Raw genomic sequence first — 22,410 nt, 5'->3', positions numbered from 1 at the left:
AATGTGGAAGGGGAAAAGAAGCAAAATTCCAGGAGAGCTGGGGACCCCAAATTCATTGTCCTTGTGATGGAGGATGCTTCCTTTTGGTTTTCTATTCTTCCCTCCATCATTTGTCACCCTCATCTAGTAATCAAATTTATAGGATGTGTATCATTTCCTTAGTACTTTGTTTATAATTCCAACCCCAAAGCTACTTCTACCTCCAGTACAAGAGAATCTCCAAGCTCTGTTCTCCCAGACTTCTAAAATAAGTAACCTGCAAAATATTCTGATAGCAGAAATATGCGGGTGTATGTTTCTTCCCTTAAAACTAATTAAATATATGTTCAGGAAGGAAAGGAGCCTTCAAGCAAGCTATCATTCTCTAGGAAATTTTTTGTTAAACTATGATGTTTTATAAGTAACTTGGCCAGATATCATCAAGTAAGATGTTGAACTTAATTCAGCAAGAGAAGATGTACAATTTTGGTGGCATTTCATCAACTTCTTTTCTTTTTCTCTTTCCCTTTATCATTATCATTATTTCTCTCTCCCTTGATACCTTCTCTTACCGTCATATCAACTTCATCAGTGTTTCCCACAGCTAAGATTTACATGGACTTAAAATCCTCAGGGCTAAAGAAATTGTTAATCTTTAATCTGTGTATCCAAGCCAAGCACAATTATATACCAAACTACTCCCCAAACTAAACAGGTAGCCTTAAAAACAAGGCATATTATAGAACTTCCAATCCTTTTTCACAGAAAGTTGTATACAATTTTCCCTAGCAGGCTATGCAGTAAAAAGGGGGAAAAAATAGGACAACTTACTTCTGAAGTAAAAATTTTACAGTTTTCCTCTAAGATGTCAGTCGGTCAGAAAGCGTTCCAGGCAATCTAATAGCTCTGCAGCATTTAACCTGTTGGGTAAGAGAAGACAGCTCTGCCAGTCAATTATCGAAAGACTTAATCTTTTGATATTTTTTGTGTGATGGAGCAAGGGAGATGTGTGTGTGTGTGTGTCTTCTGTGTGTGCTTTTGAATCCCAACAAATCCAAGTGTCTTGTAACAGAGATTAGCAAGGATGGTAAATAAACATAAGAATGCTATAAATTTTTTACTAGCTTTTGAAATGTGTTTAAGAACCAACAAGGCCTCACCGCAGTTGACGACAGATTAAGGCAATGTATTATAGATAAAGAACAAACTTTAACACTGCCATCGATGAAACCAACATTCATTGTAAAAGTAGAAAGAAATTCTCCTTATAAAATTTACAAAATATGGGCCTCCCTGGTGGCGCAAATGGTTAAGACGCAACCTATGAAGCTGTCCACAGCCACTGCAGCACTAGTTGAATCCCCGGGCAGGGAAGAACCCACATGGTGCAGCAGACATCTTCTGGCTTGCCTGCTGGTCCCCACAGCAGTGTCCTTCAGTCTATCTGCCCGTTCTGTTCCCCACTTTCTCTCTGGTGAATCCACTCACCCCCACACCTCTAGTCTGTACCCCAGTTCTTGTATGCATAAATAATTAAATCTTTAAAAAAATTTACAAAATATACTAGAATTAATATTTTCAAAATGGTAGCAATAGTCATGTTTGATGTTTATTGTTTATTGGAAAGAAAATACTAGTTTTCTAAGTCGTGCTTCTTTTCTTAAGGTGGGAAGGGAGAGAGAAGAAAAAGAATCATATAAGTAGCAAAATTTTTCAGGAACATTTCCCCAAATCAAATTATATTTAATTGCTCTAGTCAAACACAGTGATATATTATATATGTGTTTATTTTATGCAAGGGAAGTTTGCCCTGTTGTGCCATGGCATAATTAGAACATAACTTATCTAAGATGCTAACAGACCATAGTCTGATTAAACACGAATCCTAAGTATTATGTCCTTAAAGTTGCATGTGTAGGTTGTAAAGGATATTAATATTTCATCCTTTGAAAATGCATGTAGATCAATTCCAAAAGGATTTTATTGAGAATAAGAATTTTTTTCAGATGGGAAGATTGTGAATGCATTTATAATAGTATCTGTACACAAAACACCCTTGCAGACCTTCAGATACCTCCTTAAAGAATGTATGTAATAGATATATATAATAGACATTTAATTGTAGGATTAGTTTATGTGGAACATTCAGAGTCAATTCATACTCAATTGATACATGCTAAAAGATTTAATGAATTCACTATATGAATGAACTTGATAGACTTTGAATTTCAATAAACTCAAAATTATGGCCCATGGTAACACTTGAAAATGAGATGTTCAAACAAAATCTGAAAGCATATCCTCCAGAACCTCAGAACTGTCCAAGCAAAACCAGAGCTAGACTCTAGTTAAAGCAATAAAAACAACTCTGATGAAGAAAAACTGTTACTATAGGAGGAAAGAGACCTTAGTATAGAACAGAACTCAATTCAGAATACAACCAGGAAAAGTGGGAATTTTTACCAAGAATCAGAATCAGGAGATAGGGGGTAGTGGATGGAAAACTATTTTGAGAGCACATCAAGGGTAAGGGGAAATTTTGCTTAAACTGACAAAGATTGTTCTTGAAGAATGTAGGCCAGGGTGATCAGATATCACCTGAGAGATGGTGGGAGATGAGCAACCTTTGCTCTCTATGGTGATTAGACACTGAGGACTAGGGGTCCTTGTTCAGCTAACTTTGCAGCATTCTTGGTAGAAGTCATGTCCACAATAAAGGACTCAGGAACCAGGATTTAGCTCTCATCCAAAAGAGAGCTCAGTCAGATAAATGTGATGGGGAAAAAAAGGCCAGTTTCCCATCTCATGCATACCAAATGAGATAATTAATTAAATAAATGAATTTGTTGTACTTTGAACTTCTGTAATTCCAAATCATGGCCCATGATTCTTTAAATAAAGATGTTCAAAATCAAAATGAAACAACGTGCCATCCAAAAGGCACAGAGTTCAAACATTACTCAGAAGACAAGTCTGTCCAAGCATGAAGTATTGACACACACAGATATGACTGAAATGGAGCAACTGAATGATTGAATAGTGTCGAAAAGTCTCTACATTCTAGAGGCCTATTAAACACACAATAGCATTGCGAGGGATTGTCTCTGCAATGCTACTTTTCAAACCCCAGACTGAGCTCAGTGAAGTCTAATTTGCAATCCACCCAACATCCCACCATAATATACCTGGAATGTACACTGTGTCTTCTGTCATTAGAGTGGCTTATTTGCCTTCCACATATAAGCAGTAAGGGCTTAGAACTTGTCATGTCAAAGTTTAAGAATAACACTTCCTTTATTACCAGTGCCTTGCATAATGAAGTGGACAAACAAAATGTTATTTAAATGAGGTCAGGAGGCTAGAAAAAATTAAGCACACAAAATCAGCAAACAATAAGAGCCAACTAGATTTGCATCTCCAACAGGAAGTGATGCTGCTTCCTAACCCCAGTGGAAAAAAGGAGGTTCTTTTTTATGTGGCTACCTCAATCTATAGCATATGGGAAGAACACACGTGTCCCTCTTGAAACTATACTTTCTGAATTGCATATTTCTCAATACCTGGTTGCTTTGAGGTCAACAATATAGAACTGGTCTTATGATCTAGAACAAGTGTTTCTCTTCCCTTGACCAGTCAGATGACTTTTGCTTTTTAATTCTTGAGTTCTCAAAGTCATAGTTACTAAAACTTTTACCTGTGGGATCATATCAAATATGCAAATACCCACCATTATCTAAGACAAATAGAAAACACCAATCTGCTCATAAATTTTCTTTGTCCAAAAGCAGCAAGGACCTAATTGCATCAAATGTAACCAAGCACATTTGACAATGCTGAAGATAAATGCTGTTATAGAAGAAGCTCTGAGGTCAGCTTCAAAAGATACTACAAAAGGTGTTATTCCCCTTATCTGTTTCGAATATTTGCAGCCTATGCTGATACCTGGTCTCTAAATCAAGCACTTAACATGCAGACTAAATTTTCTAAGTATGGAGGACTGGTTCAAATGTATTCAACATTTGAAGGTTTTACATCGATCTTCCTAAAAAGGCATGCTTTGCACGCTAACTACAAAGAATGTGAATTTTGTGAGAGCAAAACAACTGCTGAACATTCAAGACATAAAATATCTTCAGAACATGTTCATCTCTTTCTCCACTTTGAAGAAAAGTGTGGCGATTCAGTGTATGACAATTTTTCAGTCAGTATTCAAAGAAAAATATAACCCAAACATTTCATTGTCCACATGAACATTGCAGCTTCTTGGAGGAAGAAAGGTTTTGCAGTAATAGATTCTTATGGCACTAATGAATAAATACCTCATTCCCCTGGGATCCCACCTCACACCTCTTATTCCTTTAGGTTCATCCTGTGTTTGTTGAGCAAACAAATGAACATCAGACAGATTAGTAGGAGAAAAAGGACAAATTTAATTACATGCATATGGAGAATTTACCAGGCTGTATATTCTAAATAGAATTGACTGAAGGTATTTATTCTTGAGTTAATGAAGGGGATAGGGGCCTAGACTTCAAGGATAGAGGAGGGGAACTTATATGAGGAGGGGAGTGTGGCTCATAAAAACCAGATATTCTGTAACTACAGATGGGTGTCTCTGACAGCAAGTTCATTTCCAGAGATAACCTTAAATCTGATTTATACCCCCAATCTTCATTCCTCTAAGAAATCAAGAGACTAGCAGTTTTTCTTAAAGCCTGCAGGAGCTTGATTGACCTTAAGCTCCACATGCCAAGGTGATACATATTGGGAAGATTGTTCTAGACAACTTAGGGAAGAGGAGGCTTATTTTACTCCTTCACAAAAAAGCAATGTCAACCAAATATCTAAAAACCAATCAACAACTGATTATAAAGTCATCTAAGGGCTTTCAGTAGATAATTACAGTATGTAAAGGCCACAGTAACAGCAGGGTTAAGAGTCATCCTCATTTCCCAAATGAGGAAATAATCATAAGAATTTTTAAATAATTTGCCTGCCATCAAAAATAGAAAACCCAACTAATTCTGAGGTTCTTGCTCTTTACAATGACATCTGTTGGATGAGTTACTATCATGGAGATGAACACATGAAACAAACATCACATTTTCTGAAAAGGGAGAGTGGGTTTTAATCATCTAATATGGTACATATTTGACAAACAACTTTCTGCTTTTACGATTACTATTGTACTCTGCTATTGGAATCAACTTCATTGGGAAAAAATGGAATTAAATCTCAGTCTAAATATATTCAAAGGTATGCATTTAATTAGACTCAAGGGCAGTTCTCTCTCTCTACCACCAATTGCCTCTTCGGTGTTTAGATAACTTTGATGGAATGATGACCTCATTGTTTAGTTTTTTTTTACTGGGCTATTGTTTCTTTTTGCATTTACTCCAAATACCTAAAGGTTACAGCATTGACAAGTTACGTATCCTGTTTTAACTTAGGTCTCCCCATTGTGATCAAGAGAATGTAAATACTATATTTTAAATTAACTAGCTTTCCACATCATGTAGACTAAGCACTAAGAATAAGAAATTGGGGCCTCCCTGATGGCACAAGGGGTTAATTCTCAGCACTATCAAGCTATTGGCAGCTATTGGCAGCCACTGCAGCATGAGTTCAATCCCTGTCCTGGGAGCTGACACACATGGTGCAGCAGACCTCTCCTGCTCCCCCTGCTGCTTTTCTCAGCACTGTATTTCAAGTCAATCTGCCTGTTCTGCCCCCCACTTTGTCTTTGGTGAATCCTCTCACCCCCTGAACCTCTGACCTACACCCCAGCTTGTATGCAAAATTAAATGAAATCGATCTTTAAAAAATAAATAAGAAATTATGTGAACTAAAAGACTAATACTCCTGAAATGAAAGGTAAATTTGATTTATGGGAATATTTTACCTTCTGGTGAATACATATTACTTTCTAACTTTGCCAACAGTAATTAGTTAAGTGCAACTTTGCTACACATAACTTCCTCAGGAAAATAAACGAAGACTGGGTGAAGTGTAGAACTGTGAGCACTGAGCCTACCCACTTGGTGATATTAAGGCAAAGCAGGAAAAGGAGGACAAGGGCATTGGCCTGAATCTACTGTAGCTTGAGTCCCAAGTCTGAGAGAGAGTAGACTAGTCACTAATATTTTCACTTTTCTCTCTTCTTCTCTTTCCTCTCCCTTCCTCTCCTCTATCTCAGCCTCTGCACATTAATCCCAATGACCCCATGAAGTAAGTAAGTGTTGGCTCCATTTGATAGACACTACTCAAGTTCTCTTTACCTAAGGTCAAGGAATTTAGCCTAGTCTCTTGGATTCAGACTTCAGCCATATCTACTCCACTGGCAAAGGCCTGGAGGCTCCTAGTTCTGCGATGTAAATGAGGACTGCACTCCAATTGCAGTAACGTTACGTAGGTTCTCTGGCTCTAGGGATCTGTGGGTGACTGTTCAGATGTTTCTGACTATCTTTAGGGATTTAGAATAAAATTTTAGAATTCTAGAAAGTGCTTGGGGGAGGAGAGAGAGAGAGAGAGAGAGAGAGAGATATGAGAGACACTAGAATCAAGGTCCCAAACTAATAGGCGGCTAAAATTAGGCCAGGAACCCTCAAGTCTCTATTAGAGTTGGATGGAGTTGCTAGTCGGTGACTCTGGAAGCAACTGAACCATGACTCCGGAAACAACCAGAAGGGACCAAGACGGTTCCACCCTCCAGCCTGCCCCTTCCTTATCCTGCTAGTGACAAAATTGTGGAGTTTCCATTATTTTTGGTCATACATGTGCCTAAATTGGTTGGCCCCTCAAGTGCCTCCCTGTACTTCAGGAATAAGCCTTGCACCCCCAAACTTGCTCCAAGCCTAAGCTTGAGGGCAAGCCGGCCTCGGTGCTCTCAAGGTACCCGCCTGCACCTGCTGTAAGCAACCCTCTCGCGCTGAAAGCGGCCTTTTACCAAATGCTGCCTGCTCCGCAGGTGCTGGTGCCTTCAGTTTCCTCTGTAGCCTGTTGTTCGCTTTTCTCCTTAAATTATTCAATGGCCCGTGCACTACTCCAGTTTTGACTGGGCTGCTTCTCGGCACGCTCTCTTAAGAATCACCTCGTGACAAGGATCTCTACAAGCCAGGTTAGGGCACCCCGAGGCACCAAGCACCGATCTCCTTCGATCTAGTTGCTTGCAAGTGATGAAAGTCGGTTTTATGATACTGACTGATCTGGTCCAGAACCTAAGTAAAAATGTCTTTCTCTCCCTTGCTTGAATTCTAAGCCGTGTTTGCTTCTATTTAGATTTTTGTGACGTAATAGTCCAGTAGGTTCCCACGGAGTCCCCCTAGAGATGCCTCAGACATCACAGAAGGACATTGAGGAGATGTTTTAGAGTCACCTACCACATGGTAGGTGCCATTTGCTTCATTTATTGATTCAACCATTTAAAAAAAATTTTTTTTGAAGATTTTATTTTATTTATACAAGAACCAGGGTACAGGCCAGATTCGCGGGAGGGTGAGAGGATTCCCCAGAGACAGAGAGGGGAGCAGAGCAGGCAGAAGGACCGAGGTACACTGCTGAGGGGAGCAGTGGGCGAAACAGGAGAGGTCTGCGCGCCATGTGGGACCCTCGCCGGTCGGCCAGGATCCAACTGTCCCTGCAGATGCTGCGAACAGCTTCACAGCGCAGGCTCAACAGCCTGCGCCACCAGGGGAGGCCCTTTAAAGCTAACTCTTATTAAAGATTTTGTATCAGTTAACACTTCCTGCACTACTGAGTGTGTATTTCCCCAATACTCAAGTGAATTTATATTATATTTTGTTAAATCTTTGATTAGCTGTAAAAATAGTTCTCATTGTCATTTTAATCATAATTTCCTTTGAAATATCAAGCCTTTTGTGTTTTCTTTGCTGTGAGTTTACATTTATGTCCTTTTTCATGTTAGGTTTGTGTCATTTCGAATTGGCTTCCTGAAGTAGACACAATGATTAGCACGTTGGGCCTCCCTGGTGGCACAAGGTGTTAAGCACCACACTATGAAGCATTCTGCAGCCTCTGCAGCTCCAGTTTGATCCCCGCCCGTCCAGGGAGCAACCCACATGGCGAGGCAGACCTGTCCTGTCTCGTCTGCTGTTCCCCTCGGCAGTGTATTTCTTCAGTCTGCCTGTTCTGTTGCCCGCTCTGTCTCTGGTGAATCCTCTCAGCGCACCCCTGAAACTCTGGCCTGTACCTCAGCTCTTATATGCATAAATAAATAAATTAAAAAAAAAGAATTAGCACATTGTCATGCGTTCCAAATGTGTTTTCCAATTTATGTTTTGACTTTTCCATAGTATTGCTTCCATGCAAGTCAAACTCCTGTATTTATGCTTGATACTACATATTTAGAGGAATAAATGGGTCTTAGGTCAAGTTCTTCAACAGCAGTCCCTAAGATGAATTTTCGTGTGCAAGTGACTTATTAAGAAAGCTTTTTCAGAAAAAAATCTTTTAAGAGAAAGAAGAAAAGAGCCTGCAACGTCACATAAATCCTGCACAGGGCAGCATCAGTCTGAACCTACATTGATAGACATGTGTTCTCCTGGCTTTGTTATTGTAATTTATCTGTTTATAAAACATGCCATTTGTCCTGTAGACTTTTCTAGGATATTAATTGTGGTCATTACCTCCCTGGCATGCTGTTCCACACTTCCCTTTGTACCTTAAGAGTTTCCTTTGTGGGCCTCCCTGGTGGCGTAGCGGTTGAGCGCTGGGCTGCAAAGCTCCCCGCAGCCTCTGCAGCGATGGCTCGATTCCCAGCCACCCGGCGAGGGTCCCACTTGGCGCACAGACCTCTCCTGCTGCGCCCGCTGATCCCCTCAGCAGTGTACCTTGGTCCTTCTGCCTGTTCTGCTCCCCGCTCTGACTCTGGTGAATTCTCTCACCCTCCCGCACTTCTGACTGTACCCAGTGCTTGTATAAATAAATAAATAAATCTTAAAAAAAAAAAAAAAGAGTTTCCTTTGTACGCTGTGAATTAGTGGAGACCCGATGCGACTTTGGTGCTGCATAATTGAATTGAGAAAAATGTAATGTTTAATTTTTCTCTCTTCTTGTGTTTTTAGTAGTCACTGAGGGTCTAAATCGGTTAATTCATTAGAATTACAAAATGGTTATTCTTTTAAAGCTTCTTCATTCATTGCTTTGACCAAAAACTTCCCTTCTTTCACTATTTAGTTACCCCGAGGTATAGTTCATTTGCAAAATATACCGTAAGTGATTCATTCTTTCCTTTTTTTTTTAAGATTTATTTATTCATACAGGAATTGGGGTACAGGCCAGATGCACTCGAGGGTGAGAGGCTTTACCAGAGACAGAGCGAGGAACAGAACAGGCAGACTGACGAAATACACTGCTGAGGGGAGCAGCAGGCACCGCAGGAGAGGTCTGTCGTGCCTTGTGGGCTTCTAGCCGGCCGGCTGGGATGGAACCCGTGTTGCAGAGGCTGCGGACAGCTTCACAGTGCGGCGCTCAAAAGCCTGTGCCACCACGGAGGCGCCATTCTTTCCTTTTATGTACTAGTTTTCAAAGTATGGAGTTGGTTTCTTAACATTCTTCAAAGGTGGCCACAAAGTTTTGCTTTAGTATAATTTGACATCATAGATTAAAATATGTTTGAAGCACTTCAGTCTGTTGCAGTTATTTAATGATTCTCAAATTTTTCAACCTTTGTCAAGGTTAAAACTGTTGAGTTCTTTTGATATCAAGATTTATGGTATCATCAAGATTTATGAGTTCTGGGGCCTCCCGTGGTGGCGCAGCGATTGAACGAAGGGCTGCGAAGCTGCCCGCAGCCTCTGCGGTGCCGGTTCGATCCCTGGCCACCAGGCGAGGGTCCCACATGGTGCGCAGACCTCTCCTGCCGCCAACTGCTCCTCTTAGCGGTGTATTTCATCAGTCTGCCTGTTCTGTTCCCGGCTCTGGCTCTGGTGAATTCTTTCACCCTCCCGCGGTTCTGACTGTACCCAGGGCTTGCATAAAAAAATAAATTAATTTTAAAAAAGATTTATGAGTTCTTTTGATATCAAAATCTAGTAATCCTTGATAGCATCCTTACTTTATCATAACAATTATATCCCAGACTCATACATTGGAAAAAGACTTTAGACTCAGACACTTTCCTAAAAGACGCTTGTTCCTTTTATGGGGAAGTGACATTTAGATATTGAGAGCATGAGAGTTAAGGGTAGGTTGCTTATAGACTGTTTAAATTTAAGTTTTTCTTTCATGTGGTCAAAAAAAAAAAAGCACTGTCTGATATCAATATCAGTATAGTCGTGAGTTGGGGTTGTTATATTTCTCTGTAAGCTAGTAAAGAAGAATTTGGGGCCAATAGTCTTCTATACTTCTGCCGAAATGAAAAGATAACAAGTTTAAGGTTCAAAAGAGAAGGGTTCAAGGCACAGGTACTTCTAAATAATATTAAGCAACCCATTTCACTACTCTGAGTCATACATAATTTTTTACTTCAAAATGGAGAAAATATTACCTATCATGACTTTCAAGGGATCAATATTGACAGTACTTGATAACAATAGCTAACATTTGCCAGGACTTTTTTATGTGCCAGGTTTTATGCCAAGTATGTTTCCTACCTGATATCATTAAATGTGCACAAAAGGCTACTATCATTAATTCCCTTCTGTATAAGAGAACTCTGAAGAGTAGTGAGTCTGAGTAGCTTGCTGTTTCCTAAAAGGAAGTTAGAAAAGGTTCTCAGAAACTGTGGTTATGAAGCAGTTTAGCAGGTGGCTTTCCCATCCAAAAGCAGTGAGCTAAGTTACATCTGCAGAAACCCTAGAGCTGAAAGATCTGGAAGTTGATTGGACTTTACCAGTATGAGTACTGAAAATTAATTACAAATGCAGTAAATTCATGGGCATCATCAAAAGCTAAGTAAACATATTTGGTTTCCATCTTACAGACAGTTATGGTGACATTTCAGCAACTTGAGTTCCAGATTAGACTTGTTGATCACTGACTTTTTGACTTTGTCCAGGGATGTATTCTCTTCAGACCTCAACTCTTCACACGGACTTAAACCACGTGAAGCCAGGTGCTAGTGTACTAGGATAAGAAAAGAACAATGCTTAAGAATGACTTTGCAATCATTCACTATAATGTGCAGAGCTAAAAAAAAACTCATAGTAAATTTATAGCTACTATTGAGTCAGATTTATGAATCACTCATTCATTCACTCAAAGTATATATTGAACATCAACTGTGTGCCAGGCATTGTAGCAAGTATTGTTCTGCATAGAACAAGATGAAGTCTTCATTTTCCTAATTAACATTCCAGAGAATTAAGTCAGAAAATAAGCAAATATATAATATATACTATGTCAGATGATGATAAATGCTATAGTTCAAGGAATAAGCAACGGAAGTTAATGGTAAGGAGAAGGATTCAGCCCCAGAGCATTCTTTGCTATTCCTTGAATACACCAGGCCCACCACCAAAGGTACTAAAATATCCTTACCCAAAATATTCTCACAGCTAATCCCATCCAATCGGCATTTGCTCAATAAGACCCAATACAAGAACATCCCACCTTCCCCACTCTGCTCTGTTTTCTTTCCCTTAGTGTTAGCATTTTATATAAACTGCTATGTAAATATTGATGCCTGCCTCCTCCAACTAGAATGTATGTTCAAGGAAGGCAGGGATCTTATTTTGTTCAGGGATCTATTTTGAAGCCTGGAGCAGCACCTGATAAGAAGTAATGGTTAATTAATTAATTAATGCACAAATTGATTAATAAGTGAATAAACTGATAAGGTGATCTGTACAATATTTTCTCATAAGGTGATTAAATAGTAAAAGCTTACCATTTACATATCAAAGCTTACAGAAGATTGTTAATTAAATTGTGCTATTTCCAGCTGATAAATTATTATTTGGGTTAAAATAATGGCCTAAAAATATGGCTAAGAAAAAACATAGGATGCAAGTATATAGATGTATTATTATTACACCCATGATTTTAAAAAAATTCTTTAGAAGAAAACTAGAAAGAAATATGCCAAGAGTTACCAGTATAGGGCCTCCCCGGTGGCGCATAGGTTGAGCGCTGATTTTCCAAGTTACCCGCGGCCTCTGCAGCGCCGGTTCGATCCCCGGCTGCTCCCAGGCCACCAGAGGAGGGTCCCACATGGCGCGCGGACCTCTCCTGCCTCCCGCTGCTCCCCTCAGCAGTGTGTTTCGGTCCCTCTGCCTGTTCTGCTCCCCGTTCTGGCTCTGGTGAATTCCCTCACTCTCCCGCGCTTCTGACTGTACCCAGTGCTTGTATAAATAAATAAATAAATAAATAAATAAATAAATAAATAAATAAATCTTAAAAAAAAAAAAAAAGAGTTACTAGTATATATTACAGTGATTATTGGTGTTTTCCTTCATTATATTTCCTATTTCACAAATTTATTATTATGTTATTATACAGTGTTTGATATGAAAATAAAATTTATTTTTAGAAAGTTACCCTATATAATATTGCTTCTCATTCATGGTATTAGAATTATTTTTGTTTGTATTTTATATTTATAAATTAGACTTTAATGTCAATAACTTCTGACAAGTAGGAACTCAGAGTTGAACACAACATATTAGGGTTGAATATGTTTCATCGAACAAAGAGGTAGAGAGGAAGGTTGTATAAACTTTCCTTCCTTCTGTAACGGCATCATAGCTACCTTGAGTTTACTCAACTTCAGCCTCATTTCCTTAACTGGAAACTAGGTAATTAAATGAGAAGTTGTATGTAAAACATATAATTCAGTGTTGAATAAAAAATGCAAGCTCTTTTTATCTGTGAGGAGCTCTAAAATGGTGACTGGCAATTTCAGTCAGGCTATTTCCTAGCATCACATGGAAACATCATTCAAAGTATTTGCGAGGGACATCCCTGTGGCCCAAAGGGTTAAAACGCGGCCTATGAGGTTGTCCACAGCCACTGAAGCACGAGTTCAATCCCCAGCAGGCCAGGGAGCTACCCTCATGGCGCAGAGACATCTCCTGACTCACCTGTTGCTCCCATCAGCAGTGTATGTAATTCATTCTGCCTGCCCTGTTCCCCACTCTGTCTCTGGTGAATCCTCTCACCCCCTACACCCCCACCTCTGGCCTGTACCCCAGTTATTGTATGCATAAATAAATAAATCTTTAAACAAACAAACAAAGTAAGTATTTGCCACTGAAATCTTGACTAATGAAGTTAGTGATTAATGTTTTCTACCAGATACAAAATATACATGTATATTTTTGGTTGCTCAATTTTCCAAAACATTCATATACTGCTTATTACAATCAAAGAGTTTTTTATGCTTTTGCAAAATGATTAACCCTGAAATCTCTTTATTTCTGGTCTGCAATTAAGAGACATTTTAGAGAAAGATAAAATCCATAATGATTCTTCCCTATAAAGTACATAACTGTATATTCACGCAAGCTTTATCCCTTTATGTGCCGTTTAGGATTAACAAGTTGGTGTGGGGAACGTAATATATTCCTTTTAAAACTATGTGCCTATGCTAAAGTATGTTTTTAATATGTGGAATATTAAAGTGCTAGAAATCAAATAAGCAATGTTGTATCAGCACAATATATTAAAATTTTATTGGGTCACATAGATAGCATAAAAGGCACTCTTGGATTCATATTTGTATGCACAGCGTGCTGAGTTTCTATCATAACATTCACCACACACTGTTGTAATTTTTCAATTTCAAGGTCTGTCTTCTTCAAATATACACCTAATTCAGCATAGCAAGAAACATTCTCCTTCCTCTCTTATCTGTGATGCTTCTGTTGACCCTGGCAGAGAAAAAACACTCAATAAATGCTCTCTGAAGGATCGGGATGGATACTTAGATGAAATAAGGCATTTTGGGTGCACAAAATTGTCAAACTTGACAACCAAGGATGAAAAGACAATTGGAATACCGACTATATGAATTCTGAAGACATTAACTCAAAAGCCAAGTTGACAGGATAATCACTTGTTAAAGACTACTGTTTATACAACACAACTGGAAGCAATGATTAAACTGAAGTAGCTGAAATCATATTTCTATGCTAAGGACCGACTAGCAATAGACATTATAAAAGAAAAAGAGTTTTCCTCATTAATACTTTCTTAACTTTTATTATGAACTAGAGTGCATTCACAATGATATTCATTTGTAATAAAGTGGTATTATCCAAACCTTCACTTTTCTCAGGCAAAACCTAGGTAGACAGTTGTTTTAGGAATTACAGTTTTTACAATCAGTATATATACATTCATGTACGCAAAATATTTGCTACAGAATCATGGCAACCAGAAGATATAACTTGGACATTATCTTAAAGAAATTGTATGCTCTGTTAAAAATCCGGATTCAAGTCAAATGGAGTTTCAATCATATTGTTGTTATCAATGGTTTTAGTAATAACACTGTTCTATGATTTTGAAAATCAAAGGTGGTAGTCAACATTCCTTGTCTATCAATAATAATTTAAAGTTTCATTTGATCATAAGAAAATAATTTTTGCTCAAAATGTCAAGCTATTCATTATCATAGCCATGTGTTTTTATCATCACTTCAAATACAAACCAAGGATTATCACGTGCATGAAAATAATCATTTTTTAAGTTACTAAGTATAAAAATGTAAAAGCTAGAAAAACATAAAGTATGTGGATAGGAAATTTAATAAGCACTGAACTTGTACAGGGAAAGGTTGTTTCATTAGGAGTGTTTAGATTATATAAGCAACGTTCATGTTCTTCTTGGAGGATGTTGGAGACAGCTTCCACTAAACATTTTGTTTGGAGGCTCTCATTGAGGACTTTCCCAGAAGCACGTGGGGACATTGTAGCATATGGTATAGTAGACGCAGCACTGCTATAAGCACCTGAAGATCTGTCATTCAGTTTAGAAGGACCACTGAGTGCTGGGTTTACAAAGGCATCTATACAAACATCATTACCAACACATAGATGGGTAAGATTTGTAGTAGTCACATTCACTCTTGTCATACAATGGATATTGGCATAACAGCGGCAATGAAATTTTTGAGAAAACTGCTGCAGGTCGTCCTGTGTGGGCTTCCCTTTTAACACATATTTTCTGTCATTCACCATTTGAATAGTAAATTTCCTTGGGTTCAGGTGAAGATAGTCGCTTGAATTCCAGTTTCTCCTTATACACACTCCCTGATCTTGGCAAAGCACTTGGCTACACATTTTGGCTGCTAGGGTGACATTGATTATGTAAGGATTCAGGGTATTCTTCATATAATTGGCTAGGTTCGTGCAATCTGTCTGTAAAATTATAAGAAGGTCAGAATAAGAAGGGGCAAGTTAATTTGTTTGTGATTTAATTCCCAGCAATAAGCATTTTCTAAGGAAGCATGAAAAAATAAATCCAGGGAGACATAGGACACATTTTATATTTTTCTGCACAAGCAAGACTATTCCAAATATACGTACTAACATTTGCAAGTTTCACATGTGATTTCATGCCACAGATTAATTAATTGAGAATAAACTAGCCTTTGTCTTCCTCAATAATTCACAAACTAATGGGGGTGAATGAGGCACAGAACATACAACAGTTAGAGCATTATCTCTGGAGCCTATTACTCTGTTGGGAGTCTCAGTTACACTAATATTAGCTGCATCAATTGAGGAAACTTCCAAACTTCTTGGTCTGAGTTTCCTATCCAAGTAATCTTGGACAGATGAATTAATCAAGCTACCCATTTGCTTCCTCATCTGTCGGATGATTACAGCATGGACTACACAGGGTTGTGGTATAAAGATACATGGCATTTAAAAGTGCTTAGCATAGCACCAGTGTATCATTACTCCTCAAGAAATTATAAATGTAAGTATCTCATTTTCCACGCACATTTAAATAACATTGGAAAGATATGGCTTCTGTATTACTAGTTCAAAATGAGGGACATACAACTGAATAAACTTTATAGTAAATGTGACCTATCGTTCATGTTATAGGTGAATTAAGCAGTTCTTTTACAAATGCATTTATTTGTGGAATAGTATTGAAAATGACCCATCTTGAAACTAGTGTGTCCTAAAACTGGGACACTGTCCTTTTCTATACCCAGAAGATAGTCACTTTCTTTCATGATGACAGTGCTGAGGACGTGGTTCTAGTCTCCAGCAGATCAAGCATGTGATGGTAGGTCAATAGGCAAGTAGAGGAATCTTGGCAGCTTCCACTTGAATCTATTTCCTGCTACCTTCCCTTCCATAGAATAATGGCCTTCCAAGGCTGCCCAAACCCTATTCCCTGGAACCTGTGACACTGCAATCTTACATGGCAAAAGGACTTTGCAGATATGATGAAGGGTGTGAACACTGAGATGGGGAGACATGGAGCTGAATTTTCAGGATTCTCTCAGTCTAGTTCTCATAAACACAGAACTGATTCCAGTTGGGTTTGGTAAAATAAGATACAAAGAGGAGGACAAATCCAAGGTAAGAGAAAATCAACCCAGTATTGCTGCTTTTTAAGATAGAGAAGCTCATGAGTTGGGACCAGTAGAAACTGGTTCCGTCTCGTCACTGAAACTAATAAAGCAGAATGGAAGGAAATGGTTTGCTTTCATTTGAAAATAATTTTTTAAGTCAGTTCAGTCATTGCAAGTAAACCTGCAATTAAAGGCTCTCAAGTTGCCATTGAATCAGAGGAATCATGACAACTAATCCATTTCTCTACTGTACGTGTGGGCTATTCCAAGGCAGTTTCATGAGGTAGAAAATAGCCACATTGAAGTTAAAAGACCCTTCTGTGTGAATAATGGCGAAGATGATCTGAGAGTCAGAGCAGAAGATGTGAAGATTAAAGAACAATAAAAAGTGTGACAATTAAATAGTACATCAATTCATCTTCCTAATTAGTGAATACCTCAGTCATTCCTAACCTGAGTAAGAGGAGACTCCAGAGTTCCTTTTACTGAAAAAGGATGCAGTAAGGAAAATCTTTAAGTGGTTCCATCCTAACATTGATCAGGTCCTCCAAATAGAGTTTACAGATTTTGGAAACAAATAATGAAAATCAGGACTATAAGTAGGAGAATTATAATTGTTAAATAGTTTTTTAAATCTGAAAGCTTATGCTAAATTATTAGGTTCTTATATTAGAGACTGATTGATTCAGCTTCTCTGAAAGTTATTTTCTGTTTTTTTTTTTCAATTTGGTGATCAAATCAGAGTGGATAGAAGTAGACCTAATAGGCAGAAGACTTGGGACTATTTTAAAAATTTATCAAAGGTGACAACTGTATTTTATTCATGAAGTAAAATGTTTTTTTTTTTTCTGTCTTAAGTACAAGTGATCAAAAGATCTCCTCTGCTCCTAGAATACAAAGTCTCTGTTCTCTGTTCCTAGGATAAGCCCCTAAGAGTCCATCACAATTTTTCCAAGGCATGGGCATCACTAGCATCTCCACATTCACCATGAAGGACAAAGTTAGCTCCGATTCCTCTGTGTTCATGTGACAGCTTTACTCTTGCATTGAGTCAAAGGTTTGAAGAGGTAGAGGTTAAAGACCTGTTACACAGAACTAAAATAGGATAAAAATAAAGGAAGAGAGACAAAGGTTAGATCATAATAGTGAAAGCTTTTTTGAGTTCAAGAAAATGCATTTGGAGAAATGGAAAAAAAAATGATACCAAACAGAGAAAAAATAGGTTTATATTCCTAATGAATAGGTTTTCTAAAAATACACACACACTATTAAATATAATCTGTGGAAAATAAGGAAGTGTTTCCTTCCTCTCCATTAGGAAACCTTTAAACAATTTATTCATTCAAAAATTAATCTGTTTCTAAGCCCACCCTAGCCCCAATCCCTGCCCTACTCCCCACTCCTTTTCTCCGCTGTGCATCCCCCTGCTGTGCTGCTGCTCCTGAAGCTCATGCCATCTCAGAAGCTTCTCCTTCAAGTCTGAAGTCTTGGAGGCATCTACCTTACTGCTTCTCTTATCCACTCTGCCCATCAATATCTGGTCAATCCACTCTCAGTTCTAATGTTTGATTAAAGTCACTGCCAAACACTTGCTCACACCTGTGGACCAAGCCTGCATTAGTTTCCTCTCCCTGTTGCACCTTACCCTTCAGCCCTTCTCCCTTCTATTCTCAAGTGAGCTAAGTACTTCTTCTGACTTGTTCATCGGAGATTGCCACTCTTCTGCTCAAACATGTTAGTAGCTTCCCATCTCAGAGCAAAAGCCTACACATGACTGCCTGCTATCTCAGAACCACATCTGTTATCTTTCTCCTCCTTACTCATTGCATCCAGTCCCACTGGCCCACTCACTCTTTCTTTCAAAGCACATTGGAGCCTGCAGGCCATTGCACTTACCTCCAGAAACTTGGTTCCTTAACTCAGCAGGTCTCTGCTGCACAACCTCACCAGAGCATCCTGTGACTGCCTCATCTAAAATATCACCATTCCATCATGCTCCATCCTGCCCACCCTGCTTCTTGGCTCTTTGTTGCGTTTATCCTCCGGACCTGCTCTATCTGTACTTGCATTCCCAGCTCTGAGAATGCAGGGAGAGGAACTGTGATCTGTTCATTATTACATTTCCAGCCCCTAAAAATTACTTGACATTTAGCCACAGCAGGCATTCAATAATTCAAGGGTTGGCAAACATTTTGGGTATAAGCCAGACAGCAAATACTTTAAGGTTTTAACGATACCCTCTCTGCCTTTATGATACATTGGTGCCTCAGAAGTGCACAGCAGCCCTGGGCACCTCAACACATGAGCAGGACTATGAGCCAGTGAAGTTTTACTGATGCCCAGGAACATATTAGTTTCCATATTTTTTTACTTATTCTGAAATACTATTCTCCTTTTGATTATTTTCCCATTTAAAACTCTATCAATGAGTCTTGACCAAGTTGCTGGACAGAGGAAGCAACTGGTCAGACTTGGTCCACAGTCATCAGTGCTGACCCCTGCAACTGAGTGTCATTCAACAAATAATCAAATAAATAATTACTCAATAAACAGCAGTTAAATGAAAGAAAAAACAAAGGAATGCATGGTGACTAACTGCAACTCTTTTAAGAGAAGACAAAGCCTGTTTTAAGAGGAGACACACAGGTGTGGTAGAAAAAAAAACCAAACATCATATCATAATACCACATTCTAGTCCTCTATTGGCTACTTACTGGCTGTCTAATCTAGGGAAATTTTTTTTAAAGATTTTATTTTATTTATACAAGAACTGGGGTAAAGGCGAGAGGAGTAGAGGGTGAGAGGATTCACCAGAGATAGAGCAGGGAGCAGAACAGGCAGATCTGCTGAAGCACACTGCTGAGGGGAGCAGCAGGCGAGCCAGGAGAGGTCTGTCCTGCCCTGTGGGTTGCTCCACCACGGGTGGGAATCAAACCTGTGCTGCAGAGGCTGTGGACAGCTTCACAGTGCGGCACTCAACCGCCTGAGCCACCAGGGATGCCCATAAAACCACATTCTAGTCCTTGTTAGCCATCTAGTCTCGAGAATCTTAATTAACCTCACTGATTTGTTTCCTCATGGAAACAGCTATAGAGATTCTGCATCACAATAGAACCACAAATGAAGAGAAATTTGATTCAGTCATTATTTATGTGCCACGTATAGTATTCTTTTATTTTTTATTATCACACCATCCCCCAAATCATTAAACATAGAAATGTTTTGATCCCTTGCCTACCAACACAACTTACCTCATTTCGGGTTAAATTGGTGCTGCCCCATATTACCATTCCAGAGGCGCCTAGAGCAACGCTTTCCCCAATTGTATGCACAAGGTCATCCTGGTGGGTGCAACAGAGAAAGTTAACAGATGGGAATAACTTGAAAGTGTTATACATATCAGACAGTAACACCAGAGCTAAGCTACAGGGTCCACAATAACATTTTTTAATACTTCCCCAGTTTAATTTTCATGTTTTACATAACCACTGCCCTCCTCTAGCAAACATACAGAGTTCCTGTTATGATTTGAATTACTTCTATTGACAAGAGAGCAGGCCCAGGAAAATAAAAAGGAAGGGACTGAGTTGAAACGTCCCCTGTACTACCTTATTCTCCATGATTGCAATGACGTTAGAGGAAAACGTTCTTATTCTGCATTTGTGCCATGATGTGTCCTACCTGTGTGCATGATCCTAAAGGCTATGAAAAGCTAAATTTCCCTTCCTTCAAAAATGACATTAAATTCGATTGAACACTACAGAGGACACTAATTCATAATCCTCATACTTTGATTTTCTTACCTTACAAAGGAAAGTCGTAAAGTTATCAGTAAAAACTAGACGCAGATATACAAAAACTGGAAGCGGGTCCGTATTGTTTCGCACTTTAGAAACTCGAAGGGCTTCCAGCACACGATTCCGGGCAAAGAGCGCAGTATTGGAACCATTTATTCCGGTATTCAAATAAACGGATGGGAAAAGGGCAGTGCTTTCATTCCATAACCAGTGGAGCAAATTATTTCTTTCTTTTTCTTTATCAGGGCAACTTCCATTGTAAGCTCGGTCTTTGGTATAATTATGATTGTAACAATCAGGAAAAAGATAATAACCCCATAAGTATTTCGGCCGTAGTAATTGTCCCAATTTTAAAGTCTCTAGCATGAAATTCCTTCCAGCTTTTTCAAACTCCGCTTTGGCAACTAGGCCTGCCTTTTGAAAAGTGAGTGTCGTATTATTTTGGTGAGCTAAATCAATAGATTGGGTTTTGTAAATAACTTTAGCACCCCAATTTCTGTCCCAAAGGGGCCTCCATTCTTCCCAGTCAATTACAGCCAAGCCCACGTCGTTCGGTCCAAAGGAACCGCAAATGTCTTTCCTAGCTTTGTCCAAATGATTTTGCAGACATGCCAACTGAGGGATTCCTCCATTCACATTTTTACCTTTATGTACACAAGGATAGTAGCCCAGTTTGTCCTTATAAAATATTGTAACACCTTGTCCTGGGCGGTTTAGCCCGGGGTTTCCTGATAAGGAGAAGAGGCTCAAATCTATCGTTATATTGAACTTAACACAATTGTGAGTTGGGGCATTCCAAGCCCAGAGGAAAGAAGCATTTGGAACAATAGGAATGGCTGTATAATCTTGCGTCAAACAGACTGGAAACAGAAGAAGTGTTGCATGGAATCCAAGAAAGCTTGTGAAGAAGATATGCTTGAACATTAGCACTCCCATGGCAAAGAAAATAACTGTAAAAAATCACTTCTTTCTCCCTAGACACTTTGGTTTATTTAGTATTTGCTGTAAAATAGAAGCACAGAGGAGGGATATTATAATGTTATATTTAAGTATTATTCTTCATTCATGTTTCAGGAATGTGTTGTAAGTTCCTTATCTGTGATTGGGAAATAAAGGAATATATTGTTAATTACATTTTTGTCTCAGAGATTGGAAAGTTATCAAGTACTCAAATTTAAGAGCAGAGAGTTTCATTCATTTTAGATAATGGAGGACTTCTCCTGCATTTGATATCAACAAAATTATTTTCTCTTATGTAAGACACAAATTCTGTGATAGCAAAAGTTTGTCTCATCTTCTCAAAACATTCCTGAGCCTGCAGAGGAGGGATGAAGCCAATTATCCATTCTTCCCTTCCCATTTTCTATGTCCCAAGGAGGTGAAATATTAGAACTTAAGTCACAAAAATCTTTAGCTCCTTTATATATTATAATTATTACAGGGGAAATCTGTTATTGTCAAACCATGAGATTGTAATGGCGTTGAAGATTTCATTTTGAGTCTGGTGTTCTTTTGTTCCTTTTCTTTTTTACATTTACTCCTCACTGTTTAGTTGTTTGTTTCTAATTTAAGTAATTAGTTGTGTTTGAGGTAGTGTTGGTTTACTCCCCATGTGTGATTCAGAGACATAGATCACACCTCCTCAAATATATGCTCCAAACCACACTTACCACCAAGGCACCCACAGTTCTCCACCATAGCCTACAGGTCCCCTTTCACACCCTGCTCTCTACCCTCCCCCGATTTCTCCAATAGCTTTAGTTCTACCTGTCAGACTTCTAGGGTTTATGATCCAGCAATTCCACTCCTTCCAGGATAGAGAAAAATCCTTCTTCCATGATGATGATTCACGTGGACTACAGATTACCAAATGCAATTTCAAATACAGAAAATGAGGACTAGATATAAAGAGTGCAATAACATGTAGGGTATGCCTAAGGCACCTGGAGAGCCAAATAAAGAAGTTACCAAGATAAATGCCATGTGGTTCCAGATAGAGAAGGGTGTTGAAGTTGGACAAACCCTTGTAGGAGTTGGGCTTGGAATGGAGGCAGGAATTAAACAGATACAGGAGAATAAGACTGAAATGGAGCAACTGAATAACTGAATAGTATTGAAGAGTCTCTACATTCTAGAGGC

The 22,410-nt window shown here is 38.8% G+C and overlaps 2 protein-coding genes across 19 annotated transcripts in view; both read right to left on the bottom strand.

Moving 5' to 3' along the window:
* Nucleotides 1-19,746, bottom strand: part of LOC119246248 (hyaluronidase PH-20-like) — a 35,140-nt gene extending 15,394 nt beyond the window's left edge. The window contains exons 1-4 of one of the 6 annotated variants that reach the window (XM_054692617.1): nucleotides 6,926-7,260; nucleotides 4,299-4,348; nucleotides 3,165-3,286; nucleotides 811-899 (exon numbers count right to left, since the gene is read on the bottom strand). The gene's annotated coding sequence lies outside the window, so the exon portion shown is untranslated. Of the gene's footprint in view, nucleotides 1-810; nucleotides 900-3,164; nucleotides 3,287-4,298; nucleotides 4,349-6,925; nucleotides 7,261-19,725 lie in introns of those variants that run through there. The other 5 variants (XM_054692619.1, XM_054692618.1, XM_054692621.1 and 2 more) reach the window with 5 other exon arrangements.
* The window catches only part of LOC119246254 (hyaluronidase PH-20-like), a 28,111-nt gene continuing 19,295 nt past the window's right edge, over nucleotides 13,595-22,410 (bottom strand). For 11 of the 13 annotated variants that reach the window (XM_054692605.1, XM_054692606.1, XM_054692603.1 and 8 more), the window contains 3 exons: nucleotides 20,278-21,273; nucleotides 19,726-19,815; nucleotides 14,122-15,299 (listed from right to left, as the gene is read on the bottom strand). In XM_054692605.1, the coding sequence (XP_054548580.1) occupies nucleotides 14,625-15,299; nucleotides 19,726-19,815; nucleotides 20,278-21,207 (1,695 nt within the window). In that variant the 5' untranslated portion in view covers nucleotides 21,208-21,273 and the 3' untranslated portion in view covers nucleotides 14,122-14,624. Of the gene's footprint in view, nucleotides 13,809-14,121; nucleotides 15,300-19,725; nucleotides 19,816-20,277; nucleotides 21,274-22,410 lie in introns of those variants that run through there. The other 2 variants (XM_054692614.1, XM_054692615.1) reach the window with 2 other exon arrangements.

The sequence above is a fragment of the Talpa occidentalis genome, unplaced genomic scaffold (assembly GCF_014898055.3).
Source record: "Talpa occidentalis isolate TD23 unplaced genomic scaffold, MPIMG_talOcc4v2.1, whole genome shotgun sequence".
NCBI classification, from domain to species: domain Eukaryota; kingdom Metazoa; phylum Chordata; class Mammalia; order Eulipotyphla; family Talpidae; genus Talpa; species Talpa occidentalis.
This window is presented reverse-complemented; position numbering and strand designations above follow the sequence as displayed.